We start from the raw sequence: 14,224 nt of genomic DNA, 5'->3' as shown, positions 1-14,224 counted from the left end.
TTCAAAATGCGGCCTGCAGTACGATTCATGTGGCCCACCTACAAGCATAGAAATTTACACAAATGCTTTAGCAAAGGAAACTGAGCTACCGCAGAGCTCTCACTAAAATGGCAAATCAAAATATATTGTCTATTGTTTCAATAAAAACCTAAGGTTGGACAGCCCTGCTCTAGACATCACCAAGTACCTTTTATGTATCTCAAAATGTTTGTCCTATTGGTATCTCAAACCCAATATATTCAAAACAGTACTCACCTTGTCCCCTACATCTTCCCATCTTTCCAATTTTCCTATTACCATCAAGGGGACCACCATTTTCCCAGTCCCTAAGGTTTACAGCCCCAATATCAGCCTCAACTCCTCACTCTCACCTTCCATATTCAATCTGATGTCAAGTTTTCACAGAAACTCTCATATACATCCCCTTCTCTTCACTCGTACAACCACCACTCTAGTGTAGGCCCTCATCACCTCACACCAGGACTACTGCAACAGCCTTCTAGTCTCAAGTCTCTCCTTCCTCTGATCCATCCTTCACTCAGCTATCAAAATGTTCTTCCTAAAGTACAGGTACAAACACACCACCCCCATTATTCACTAACTGCTGTGATTGCCTATTACCCTCCAGAATCAAATATAAAATCCTGTACATGGCATTCAAAGCCCATCACAATCTGGCTCCTTGCTACCTTTCCTAGCTTCTCACACCTTACTCACCTCTAAGTACTTTAAAATGTAGGCACAGTGGTCTCCTTGCTGTTCTTCAAACACCGCACTCCCATCCTCTATCTCTGTGCCCCTGCAGCACAAGCTAACTCTCACACCTGGATTCCCATGCCTCCTTTGAGACTCAGTAAAACTCTCACCTTCCACAGGAAGCCTTTGTTGATTTCCCACACATTGCCTCCACTCTGAGATTACATCCAATTTAAAATACACACACACACACACACACACACACACGTATGTATGTGTGTGTGTATATATATATATATACACATATAATATGCATATATATATATATATATATCTTTTACGTACATCATTATTTGCATGTTGTCTCCTTCATTAGAATGTTAGGTAGTGACTTGAGGGCAGGGATCATGTTTTTTTCCTTTCTCTGTATCCTCAGAATTTACCACAGTTCCTTATATAGTAAGTGCTTAAAAAATGTTTATTGACTGACTAGTACCCAATCCCTTTTTTACTTTTTTTGTCCTTGACTATCTTAGGAAAAACATGCTCAGGCTTCAAAGTAGTAAAGCTCAAGGAAAAAGAATATTTACAGAAACAACAATAATAAGGTCCAGGTAACTAAAAGGGCATCTAAGACAATTATACCCAGTATAGACTAGATGGCTCCTGAAACTGGGAAAACTCCTTAAACTCCCTGGTCTTAAATTTCTTCATCTTTAAAATGAGGCAATTGACCTAGATGAATGTGATAGTCCTTTCTACCTCTAAATTCTATGATCCTTCTTAGCTAATTTCCTCTAATACAATTCAGCCTACCTCTTCTCTGCCCCTCCCCCCACCCCAGCCCTTCAGTGTACCTTGCTCCCATATGATCATAAAGGAAAATACTATCTTTTCCCCAAAAAACTTGAAAGTGGCCTAGCTCTAACTGAAGTTCATTCAACCAGGCTGAAATTCCAGGCTTTCAGCTTATTGGTAGCTTCCTGGTTAAGAGAATTATTTTGGTACTCTAACATCTTTCCATTTAACCACCAAGTAACCAACACGTTCTCTCTAAGGGGAGCACGTGACATCACTCAACCATTATATGACAGATGGCAATGATCCCTAAGAACTCTCACCACCACCCCAACACTTTAGTTCCTTTTTCGCTTATTACCTCTAAGTAGCACTAACTATACATTAGTATGTCAAGAACCTGTGGTTTAAAAAAAAAAGTGGTTTTGTCAGTATGCAAATTCCTGAGTTAGCTCCCCATCAGACACAGAATGCCGCCATCTATATAATACAGTCTTAGAGAGTTGACTGCATACAAGAGAGATTAAGTAACTTGCCCATGGCCACAGAGCTAAGTATAGGAGGCAGAATTTGAGCCTAGGTCTCGCCATCCATTGTACCACACTGCCTGTTACAATATGACCCTATCAAATTGTCTTTAGGTCACAATTTGGTAGGTATTACATGAATGCAAAATCCTTTTATATTTAATACTGTCTCATTCACTCACTGTCTGACATGTATAGATCTTTCTCCCCAAAGAGATCTGAAGCTCCTTAAAGCAATGGACCATATTTTATACCTTTTTTGTATCACACAATGCTAGGCACACAGCAGATGCTCTATGAGATTGATTAAATATACTGTCAGCACATTACTGGAAGAGACAATTTAGATAAGAATAAAATGAAACTGAACACTGTATAATTATATACTGAACAAGCTTAAAAATATACCTCTCCTTGTTTCACTCAAAAAGAGAGGAACTATGGGTGGGAAATGTCATGTATGCTGTCAGTAAAGTGTCAAATGGTGTTACTGAAATTTTTTTTTAATGTTTGGTACAAGGGAAAGCTTACTAGTGGAAAGGGGGAAGGGTATTTTCAGAAAAGAACATAATGTAAAAAACAAAATGCAACAACATAATTTTTGAAATAAAATGGCCAATACCTTTTTTAAAAAGGATATCTGGTTTCTCTCTCTTTTTTGTCCACACTGAGCCTGAAAAAGCCAGTCAATGGGCAGAGAGGATTCTCTAAACCTAGGTATTTTCTTTTGAAGGCAAATTAAATGAAGTAAAAAGGGCAATTTCTGTCAATGTCTAAAGCATAATTGAAAAACTATTACTTTGGGAAAGAAGCAGGAAAAACAAAAGACAGTGCAAATTTAGTTTCTCAAGTCAAACTTACTTTTGCTTTAAAACAGCTCTTAGAACATCTTTCTGCCCAGTAGTATACTGAGAAATAAAGATATCATTTACTGCAAAGCAAAAAATATATATTTCAGAAACATTAAAGATTTCAAATCATCTGCTCAAGGCATAAACTTCTCTTCCTAAATAATATTTCAATATTTACTGAAGGAATTCTGTAATATGGATTCTTCATACACAGCAATCAAGTCGCATCAATAAAACACCTAATAACCATAACCATTTTTTTTATCCACACCTGTTACCTCTGGTGAGGATAATCTGAAATTTAGTTTTCTGGAGTTGTCTGGGGCAGACAGAAGTCAAGTGACTTGCCCAGAGTTACAAAGCCAGTAACAAAGCGAGACTAGAACCCAAGTCTTTTGGGCTTTGAGGCCATCTAATTACAAAAGATATTCCATCTCACAATTATAAGTATACGGGGGAAAATGACATCCACTGCATATCCTGGAACCAATCCAGCAAAGTTCATCAAAGAAGCTGAACAGTCACAGGCATTTTTTTTTTTGCTTGAACGACAACAACTGCCTGGTTTCAGAGAATCTGATAATTCTACGTATGCTGACAAAAGACATATAACACATTGATATAGTAAGCTCTTTGGAACTTTAGAACTTTATAATAGGAACTTTTTCTTCATTCCCAAAAAATTGTCTAGGGGAGTGGCCAGCTCCCTAAACTCCTCTTGAGAAAAAAAGAGAAGGAAAGAGTCTGTTGACTCTTCCATCAATGGATAAACTTAAGAGGGCTTCCCTATTTGGATTTATACGAGCTATGGGCAGCTAGGTGGGGTAGTGGATAGACTACTGTCCCTGGAGTCAGGAGGACCTAAGTCAAATCCAGCTTCAAACTATCTGTGTGACCCTAGGCAAGTCACTTAGCCCCAGTTGCCAGAAAAAAAAAATATTCATATGAGCCCAGATTTCAACAAGTAGGTTGGAAGTCCAATTTCAATATGAAGTGTTTACAAATAATGGCTGACAAGTAAAAAAAACAACACCCCAGGATTCTAGAAGGGGCAATTTAAGAAAGCTAGTCCATTAATATATGGTTCTATTAATAGTCTCCTCTCCAATTTGTACTCTCTTGGCTTCACGAAAAAAATAAAATCCTATTCCTCACTTATTAGAACTACTTTGCTTATTGGCAGAGTCCTAAAAGTAGATTCCAAATTAGAAAACATGAAGTCTTACTTTTTTTTAAACCCAACAAGGAAACCAGACAAAACTAGAACTTTAATTCATATTCCTAGCATTAACGGTCAGATTTTCTTTTACTATAAATTCTCGAGCAGGTCATTAAATTCTAAATGAATGTATTAACTTATTTTTGATGTCATAAGATCATTTAAAGCTTAAATAGACCTCAGAGATCCAACTCCCTTGATTTTAGAATTGGGGAAATTGTAGCCAAGAGAGGTTCTGTGCCTTGCCCGATGTCACACAGGTAATTAAGTAGTACAGTCCAGATTTGTCTCTGACTACAAATTCAGGGCTTATTCTACTGTACCGTGCTGCCTCTCATAGATGATCCCAATTTTAAAAGTCAATTAAACAAATGAAATAAAAAGTGAAATGAAAACAATCCTTTTAAAGAGTTCAGTGATAGCCAAACACTCAATCAATTTTACCATGAAAACACATTTATAATCAATCTGTGATTAAGTCCTATTTAGTAGCTGTGTCCAAAGCCATATGGCCAGCCACGATCTATAAGACTGTTTTCCAATAACAAATCCTATAAATAAAATACAACAAAGAAATTTTCTTACTGCTGTTTATGGTTTAATTTGAACAAGAACACAGAAAACTGAAAAATGTTTTTAAGCACATCTTTAAATATGCCCAGGAAAGGGATTTACCCATTTACCTTTTGCTCTATTACTTTCATCTGTTTTATCCAAAGGAACCCCTTGTACTGCAATATCATTAGGATTATCCTTAAAGGTAGAAAAGAAAAATGGAAACCATTAAACAAGATAATTTTTATGATGTTACTTTGCTAAGTACTATGTTCACTATTTTCTCCTATGTCAGATGGGGAGGGGGAAAGGGAAGAGGAAATTATGCAAGTAAATTGTTCCCACCTGCTCACTGCTAACAATAAGCTGAGGATCTTCCCACTCATCATGCTGTCAAGACCATTCCGACCTCTTAAGCTCATTCAATAATTTTCTCATTTGTATTAAAGTTCTTTGTGTATGAATCAGTCGCCTACTACTTTGCACAGGGATGTCTCTTTGTTTCTATATTCTTAATAACAACAAATCTTTATTAAGGCCTATAAAGCACTTTCCATATACCAACTCTGTGATGTAGATAGTGTAAGAATCCTCATTTTGCAGATGAAGAAACTGAGGTGCAAAGATGGTAAATGACTTACCAGAGTCACACACCTGGGAAGCACCAGAGCCACAATTTAAACACAGTCTGCTTCCCAGTCCAAAGTCTTAAGAGGCCACTAGTGACACAACAGACAGAGCACTGGGCCTGGAGTCAAGACCACCCAATCAAATCTGGCCTCAGATAGGCACTAACTGTGTGATCCTGGGCAAGTCACTTACCTTCAATCAATCTACTTCATCTTCTTCAACTGTAAAATGAGGATAATAACCACCTACCTTTGACAGAAGCAAATGAGATAATATTTGTAAAGTACTTAGGACAGTACCTGCCATATAGGAGCTCAATAAATGCTTTCTCCTTCCTTCCTTTCCAATATATCATGTATAACAAATGTTTTTTCAGATCTAACTGAAAGGGAAAATAAAGGCCTATAATAAGGTAGAAGAGTGGACAGGATGATAGGAACTCAGGAGATGCTATGAAGTATTGGCAACTGTTTGGATATGAAAGGGAGGGGAGGGGACAGGGAAAAGCAAGAGCTGATGATCATTCACGCTAGTCTGCATCAATTAACAATCATTTATCAATATGCACTACAAGTTATCTGCATAAAGATATTGATTAAACACATGGTAGCTGGTAAGATGTGAGTATATTTAGGAAGAAGAGGGCCCAGGACAGAGCCATAATTAAGCAACATGACATGGATGATAAATCAGCAAAGGAGAAAAAAAAAACTGTCAGAGAGGTAGGAGAAGAATCAGGAGAGAGTACTGTCATGAAAAGTCACCAACGATCTCTTAACTGCCAAACTAATGACATTTTCTCAATCCTCATGCTCCTTGACCTCTCTGTAGTCTTTTATAATGTCAATCACCCTCTTCTCAACACTCTCTTTTCTCTAAGTTTCATGACACTGATCTCTCCCTTCTATATGACCACTCCTTAGTCTCCTCTGCTGGATCTTCATCCAGGGGGCACATACTAATAGTGGGTATTCCCCAAGATTCTGCCCAAGGTCCTCTTCTGTTCTCCCTGTCCTATCACTTGGTGATCTCATTAGCTCCCAGAGTTTAATTATCATCTCTCTGCAGGTGATTCTCAGAGCTATTTATTCAACCCTAACCTTTCTCCCCACCTTCAGTCTCACATCTCAAACTGCCCAATTAAGACATTATAAACCAGGCATCCCATAGACATCTTAAATTCAACATGTCTAAAGCTGAACTCATTTCCCCCAAAAAACACTTTCCCTTCTTCCTAACTTTCTTATGACTATTGAAGGCAGCACAATTCTCTGTCACCCAGGCTTACAACTTAGTTATCTAGGTGTCACTATCTCTTCACTTTCTCCCCCCCATACTAAATCTGGTGTCAAGTTCTGTAATTTCTGCCTTCTTAACATCTCATATAAATACATACACACACACACACTCCCTTCTCTCCTCTAAGACTGCCACCACTCTGGTGCAAGCCTTCATTATTTTGGGCCTAGACTACTACAATAGCCTTCTGGAAGGACTACTGCCATAGCCTTCTCCCTGCCTCAAACCTCTCCACTCTGGTCCATCCTCTCCACTAAGCTTCTAAAGTGATTTTACTAAAGTATAGGTCAGACCATGCTACCCTCCTATACAATAAACTCAAGTAATTCCCCTTTGCCAACAAGATCAAATAAAAAATGCTCCGTTTAACATTTAAAAACATTCATAATATGGCCACTTCAACACGTATATTGATTACTCAAAATCCTAAGCTCCCAATTCCTTAGGCTTCTTAAATTCAACCTACTCTCTCACTTTATTTCAGCCATACTCAGGGACAGTCCTTTAAAGGCAAGAGTTGGGAAGAAGAAGATGACAGTGAACTAGGTGCAGAACTCTTTGAGAAAGGAGAAAAAACAGAATTAGTGAAGCTTTTTTTTAAAAAGTACACAGAAGTTCACGGGGAAACACAAACATAGCAAGACAACTTCAGCACTAACATAATAAATGTTAATATACTTTTTTTAAAGAGATGCAGATAATAGAGATTCATGTTTTCATGCAAAATCCTCTTTTTCAGTTCTTCACTGTATATGACATTTTTATATTTGCTGTTGTCTGTCAAGTCCAGAATGAAAAATAAAAAATTTATTAAAAAAAAAAGCAGAGCTCACTGATAAGGTCAAAGACAGTTGTTTCAGATCAATGATGAAAGAAGAAGCCAAAATGCAGGAGATTAATAAGTAAAAGGAAGAAGATAAAATAAGAATAAGCTTCTTTTTCTAAGAGTCTGGTTGTAAAAGGAAGGTATAGGATGCTAATTTGAAAAGATAGGAGAGTCAAATGAAAGGTTAATTTTATTTTTGCTTTTCCTTGTTTTTAAGGATATGGAGATATAAGCATGTTGTAAGCAGCAAGGAAAGAGATATTGAGAGACTGAAGAGTATGGGGGCGGGGAAAGGGAGAGAGGAGAGAATAATATGGGAGCCAGCACCCAATATCCATCATAGTGCGAATAAAGTAGAAAATTTTGAAACCATGAACTTCAAAGGAAAACAGGTTGCCAAGAGAATGTCATTTTTCTCCTCTGTAGCCAGTGACTGATTAACATTGGCATAGGGAGAGAACTATCCCTGACCCCTCCTCCCATCCTCTTATCCCTATTCTCACCAACCCTACCCCACTCATGGCCTATTCCAACTCCTTCCAACCTTTCTACTGTGCTCCCTGAAATTCCTGTTGCATAATGAACAAAACTACCCTTCATCCTTAACTTTTTTCTCTCTCACACTCTCATACATATATTAGTCTACCCTCAGTGACACTTTACCTTTTCTCATTCACATACCCCAATACACAACCAGGTGTGCAAAACCTATGGCCCATACAATGCTTGCAGCACATCAAAAGATTTCGGGTGGCCCTTGAAAAATGTAGAGAATGTAAACACAGGCCTGCACAGCGTACCACCCATGGGCTGTATGTTGTGCAGGCCTGCACTAGTCCTAGGGGCAGGGAAGGTATGTTGCTTGCTAACCACTACTACTTCCTGACCATTAACACCAATTAGTCAGCAACCTCTCCTCCTAGGAAGGAAAAAAGGAAGGGAGAGAAGAGGATAGAGAGGGAGGGAGGGAAGGAAAGGAAGAGGAAGGAAGGAACAAAAGGATGTAGAGAGAAAGGAAGGGAGGAAGGGAGAATCAAGTGTCCATGTGTATAACCATGTGTGTAACCATTTATTATATATTCAACAGTATTTTTCAAGGTACAACATTCAAAAAGAAAGCATCTATTGATGTGGCAGGCAGGGAAGAGGCATCTATGCTTAACTGTCAGAAGAACAATATGTAAACATATCAAAATTGTACATAAAAAAATAAAATGTATTCCTTTTGGAAGAAAGGAAGAAAGAAGGGAGGGATGGAAGGAAGGAAAGGAGGAAGAAAAAAAGAGCATCAATGAAATACAGAAGAGAGCAAAAGGAATTTCAGAATCGGACACAAACAAAGCAGTTCTGTTATTATCATGTTAAATGAAAGATGTATTTTTCTTTTAAAAAATCAAAGTAACAGGTTCATAATTTCATAGATAATCCTTTTCTTTGTATTGCTAAATATTAAAATATTCATACATGATGTTTATTAAATTTATAATAAAAAGGAAAAACTTTTTTCAAGTGAGAAAAGACTTGAGGGGCAAAAGGGAGCAGAAGGGAGTCAGGAAAGCTGTCCTCAAGTACCTAAAGGCCAATCATGTGGAAGTGGAATGTTCTGCTTTGTCCCAGACAGCAGAACTAGAAGCAGTGAGTTAAAGTTGAGATGATAAATTTAGGCTGGATGTAAGAAAAATTTTCTTAATAATCAGCTATCCTCAATTAGAATAGGCTATATTGGGAGGTAGTGGGTTACTCCTCATTGGAGATCTTTAAGCAAAGGTTGGGAAGGAAGATGTAGATTGGATTTCTTACTTCAAAAATGAATTGGATCACGTAATTCCTGAACTGTCTTCAAATTCTGTAATTTCTTTATATGGGTTTTAGTCCCATCTCTGCCATTTGCTAAGTACAAAATCAGAGAGATAACAAGAAAAGGAGTTCAACTAATCATGTAATGAAGTGTCAAAGTAAAAGGGGATTAATTCTTGTATTTCTTTACAGGAGTGTTGTAAAGACATTTACAAATTATAAAATATCTCATAAGTGTTAGGTATCTACTATGCCCTGCATTTTGCCAGGTTAAGCCACAGGAATACAAATGTGAGAAAGTCTTTGCCCCTAAGAAGCTTATACTCCACCAAGGCATAAAATAGGTTCAAAGTTTAGTAAACAGGGGATACATTCAAAATAACTGGGGAGTTGTAATGACAATTTAGATCTGAAGATCTTTCCCACCCATTAATAGGCCATGTCACCTGCTTATATCACAGGAAGCCTAAGTCGCACGTGGTGGGAGGAGCTTGCTGAGAGGAAAAGGAAAGTGTGTCACAGGAAATGCTCAGAGAACAGTTAGAACTGAGGGAGAGAGCAGGCACAGCTGTGTGTGTGTTTGTGGGAAGGCCCCAGCAGTGTGGCACAAGGCTACTGGGATGGCGAGCTCCATGCTGTGATACTGTATTTTAAGTTCCTTGCTGTTATGATAAAGTGGGCTTACTGGTTTGGGGAGCTGGTGGCTGCTTGGATGGATTGGACTTATTGGTTACGGGATTTGGTCCTCTGCTATCTGAATAAAAGTTTTATTTCTTCTACCTTCTATATGGAGAGTCTCTCATATTTTGCGATACAGAACTACATAGGAATATTCACAATTATCGACAATGTTGTGTTTATTGCCTTGTTAATACAAAAGTGTAATGGGTAGAAGTCCACAAATAACTGGGAGAAACTAAAAAAGGCCTCTTGAAGGAAATGATACTTGAGCTGAGACCTGAAATAAGTCAGGCATCCAAGAAGAAAAGGTGATGAGAGTGTATGTTTCAGGCATTTGGAGGGTGCAGGGAGGATAGGGAAGCAGCCTATGCAAAGAATGGAAATGAGAGGAAATGTTGTATACAGCAAACACCAACTCAAGTCAGTTTCACTGGAGTATGGAGTAATGTATGAGCAGCCTGGAAAGATAGGTTGGACTTAGATTGTAAAAGGCTTTCAACTGTTTTTTTCTACGAGTATAGGAATTTGGCTGTAACGGAGAAGAGCGATGTAAGTTGATAATTAGGTTAGAAAGTAGGATTAAGTGAAGATATTTTAAAGAGGGAAGATATCTGGATATGTTTGAAGCTACTGAGGAAAAGACCCAGTGAATAAGAAGGACCCGGGGAGAGGTAGGTAATCAAAGGGGCTGCTAGAGGACTGGAAGTAAATGGACTAACCAAGGACAGCAAAAAGGGCCAACTCATCCTCCAAGACCAAAAAGATGGGAGATGATTCTGAGGCAATCTCAAGTGTGGAAAAAGGGAAAAGGAACTCAAGACAGATGGCCTCAACTTACTCAGTGAACAAAGAAGGTAAAGTCTTCTGCCAGGAACAAGGGGGAAGGTGGTTAGAGAAGAGAAGATTTGGAACAGCCACTGTAGGAGTAGAATTGAGACTGAACAGAGAAAAATAAAAGGATTTGCAGCAAACAGGACTCTGCTGAGTTTGGATGGCCCTTGAGATTGGATAAACAAATACTGTTGCATTAGAAACAGTAACCTGACCATTGAATAGTGCCTCTCTTTAATTATTCATGAAATGGTAATTATTACTAATATTAATAATTACTAATGGATAATCTCTATTTCATGCAGAACTATTTCATTTTAATGAAGATTCTGAGTGTACCATTAAGTAAAGTTTTATCAGGAAAAAAAATCTCCATAGGCTAAACTTGAACAGAAACAAAAGTCAGTATATCCAAAAACATTCCTTTAGAGTACTGAAATGTTATACTTAAGATGATAATTAGTTTGCTTACCTCTTCTGATAACATTGGATCAGTAACATTTTTTGGCTTAGGCAGGTGTTTATGATTTCTATCAGATGCTATGTATGATGTACCTAATAAAATACAATGGTCAATTTTAGTGCCTTATAACCTGAATTGCATGTCTTTTTCGTACTTAGTTGCGTATATGATTAGTCAATAGCAATAAAAACTGTCTTTTTGAAGGCCAAATGTGCATATAAAATAAAAGTTTGAGGAAAGTGCATGTGGTCTACATCAGAGGTGTCAAACATGCAGTCTGAATCACTCCCAAGTGCAGCTAAACTAGACTGAAATGTAATTGAGAATATTTAACAAAATTAATAAAAGTACAATAAAATATAGATAACATTACATTTTTAAACTAAGTCAACATGCAGTCCAAAGGGATCTTTATGTATGAATTGTTGTTCAGTCATGTCTGACTCTTCATGACCCCGTATGGGGTTTTGTGGCAAAGATACTGCTTTTTGCCATCTCATTCTCCAGGGGTTAAGTCACTCACCCAGGGTTACACAGCTAGTGAGTGTCTGAAGCTGGATTTAAACCCAAGTCTTCCTGAATCCAGGCCACTGGATCCACTATCCACTGAGTCACCTAGCTGCCTACTATGTATGGATTAGAGGCTGCCATTTCTTTTTGAATTTGACACCACTGATTTACACTAAGCTAAAGTGACAGAAAATTTAAAAATTTTATGATGCAGTATAATGCCATTGAAAATAATTATACTTCATTAGTATGGGTACTTCCTCAAAACAATACTAATCATAAGATGTTTCTGTGTTGTTAAACTTCTTGTAATGAGACTTTCCAAACTTAGTAAGGCTAGTCCTCACATGATAGACTTAGCCACATTAAAGATTCTGTATGGCACAACTATGGCACAGTAGTCCTCAGTAGTCAGAAGTCCTGAGCTCACTTAGCACCTCTGTGACACTGCACAAATCCCTTAGCCTCCCTGGGCCTCAATTTTCTCATCTGTAAAATGAAAGGGCTGACCTAAACAGCCTCTGAGAACTCATGTAGCTCTAGAGCTGAAACTCACGAATCTACAGGGTATATTTCAATCTATCAATAATAAAATCTTTGCACATTCAAAAAATACATAATGGGAATTGTGTAAAATGCACAATTTAGTACTGTACATAGGCAATAGCATTACAAAGGAACTCAGTGTCTTTCCATTGTTCTTAACAGTGTTTCTATTAAGAATAAAACAAATATTGCAGCTTACACTTTTAAAAAAGGTAGACACATAGATCTTTACTGAGTATCTAACCTGTGCAAAGCAATGGTTTGTCCCAAAAACTATAAGTGTAAACAGCAAAAAGATAAATCTTTATATTTCAGTTGTCACCCCTTCTCCCAAAAAAAGGAAAAAGAATTTAAAAAATTTATACTCATTGGAGTTTTTTAAATTTTCTATGGAAAGTGACTTTAACTTTTTAAATACAAATACTAAACAAAGTAATCAAAATGATCATTAATCATGAAAAGTAAAGAAAACCCACGTAAGCACATACCACTGGATATTCCATTCAAGTCAGCAGGACCTGGTTTATTTGCTGACAAAGCAGGAGGAATGTATGCTGATTCATTTTTATGCAACATCAAATCATCAACAGGATTGGGGGCAACCACTTCACGTAACATCTTCACCGGTATTTTAACACTCTTTTGCTCTTCAGGGTGAAATGTCTTGGAGTGAAGGAGATTGCTGCTAATAAGGTGAGCCCCATTCTTAGTGAGAAAACTATCTTCTGTTTCCATTAAATTTTCGAAACAAAGTTTTTGCTACTTCAAGTCTGAAGATTACTGGGGAGAGGAGAGGGAAAGGACACAAATAAGTTTAAATTTCAAGATAATAAAAATTATTTCAAATGGGTGAACTGTCAAAATAATGCAATGTGAATTACTACGTTGCCTAGAGCAAAAGGTATACTACCTGGAATGAACTGGAAATAAACCGGGGCAATAACAGTATTATATAGCTCTTTTTCAGGGCAGCTAGGTGGCTCACTTTGATAGAATGCCCCGCCTAGACTCAGCAAGATTCACCTCTTACAATCTGACCTCAGACACTGTGTGACCTGTAGGCAAGTCAACTTAACCCTGTTTGCCTCAGTTTCCTCATCTGTAAAACGAGCTGTAGAAGGAAATGGCAAATCATTCCAGTTATCTTTGTCAAGAAAACCCCAAATGGGGTCATTAAGAGTCGGACCTGACTAACAACAAAAGCTCTCTGTCAAAGCACTTCAGAAATATCTCATTTGACCCTCCCAACAACTCAGTGAAGCCGGTACCACTTATATTTATATGGCATTCATATCGCTCTTTTCCAAAGCACTTTAGAGATATCTCATTTGATCCTTACAGCAACACAGGGAAGTAGGTGCTATTATTATCTCCGCTTTACAGATGAGGAAACTGAGGCAGGCGACAGTTAAAGGACAGATCAAAGGTCTAGTAAGCGTCTGAAGCTGCATTTGAACTCGGGTCCTTCCTGACCCCAGGTCTCTACCAGGATATTCCGTGGGTCTCAAAACAAGGAGAGCGGATTAGTACAAATCCTTTACATATACATCAAACTAACAAACAAAAATAATAACGCAGGGCCAGTTAAATGGGGAGGGAATGGTAGGGGACCAAAAACATGAAGCGGATGCCAAAATGACTCCCGTATGACACCGAGGTTGGTCCCCAGAGGTAGGGGCGTGGGGGGAAGAGTGCAGGAAGGAGTTGCGTACTACAGATGCACCTGTGGGTAAAAGCAAACTTAACCAATCTGCAGACAGGGACGACCTCGCTTCCTCCCCCGAAGTGCAGGACGCCTTTCCCACACACTGAAGGTTGCTCTGCTTCCCAAACCCCCGACGGCCCCACCAATTACCCTAGCAACAACTTCGGTTGCCCGCCAGCTTCCCTTTAAGCTTAAGTCCTTGGAACACAACACGCATGCGCTCTCCCAACTCCCTCCATCGCTGTCCAACCAAAAGGCAGGGGCCTCCGGGAGTGTTCGCTTATCTCTCG

The 14,224-nt window shown here is 38.4% G+C and overlaps 1 protein-coding gene across 2 annotated transcripts in view; it reads right to left on the bottom strand.

Annotated features, from left to right (window-relative positions):
* Positions 1-14,118, bottom strand: part of KIAA0586 (KIAA0586 ortholog) — a 137,563-nt gene extending 123,445 nt beyond the window's left edge. For both annotated transcript variants that reach the window (XM_036734401.1, XM_036734402.1), the window contains exons 1-5: positions 14,085-14,118; positions 12,718-13,009; positions 11,183-11,265; positions 4,775-4,844; positions 2,883-2,952 (exon numbers count right to left, since the gene is read on the bottom strand). In XM_036734401.1, the coding sequence (XP_036590296.1) occupies positions 2,883-2,952; positions 4,775-4,844; positions 11,183-11,265; positions 12,718-12,964 (470 nt within the window). In that variant the 5' untranslated portion in view covers positions 12,965-13,009; positions 14,085-14,118. The remainder of the gene's footprint in view (positions 1-2,882; positions 2,953-4,774; positions 4,845-11,182; positions 11,266-12,717; positions 13,010-14,084) is intronic.
* Positions 14,119-14,224: the final 106 nt, after the last annotated feature.

The sequence above is a fragment of the Trichosurus vulpecula genome, chromosome 8 (genome assembly GCF_011100635.1).
Source record: "Trichosurus vulpecula isolate mTriVul1 chromosome 8, mTriVul1.pri, whole genome shotgun sequence".
Taxonomy (NCBI): domain Eukaryota; kingdom Metazoa; phylum Chordata; class Mammalia; order Diprotodontia; family Phalangeridae; genus Trichosurus; species Trichosurus vulpecula.
The sequence above is the reverse complement of the archived record's forward strand: the minus strand, read 5'-3'. Positions and strand labels throughout refer to the sequence as shown.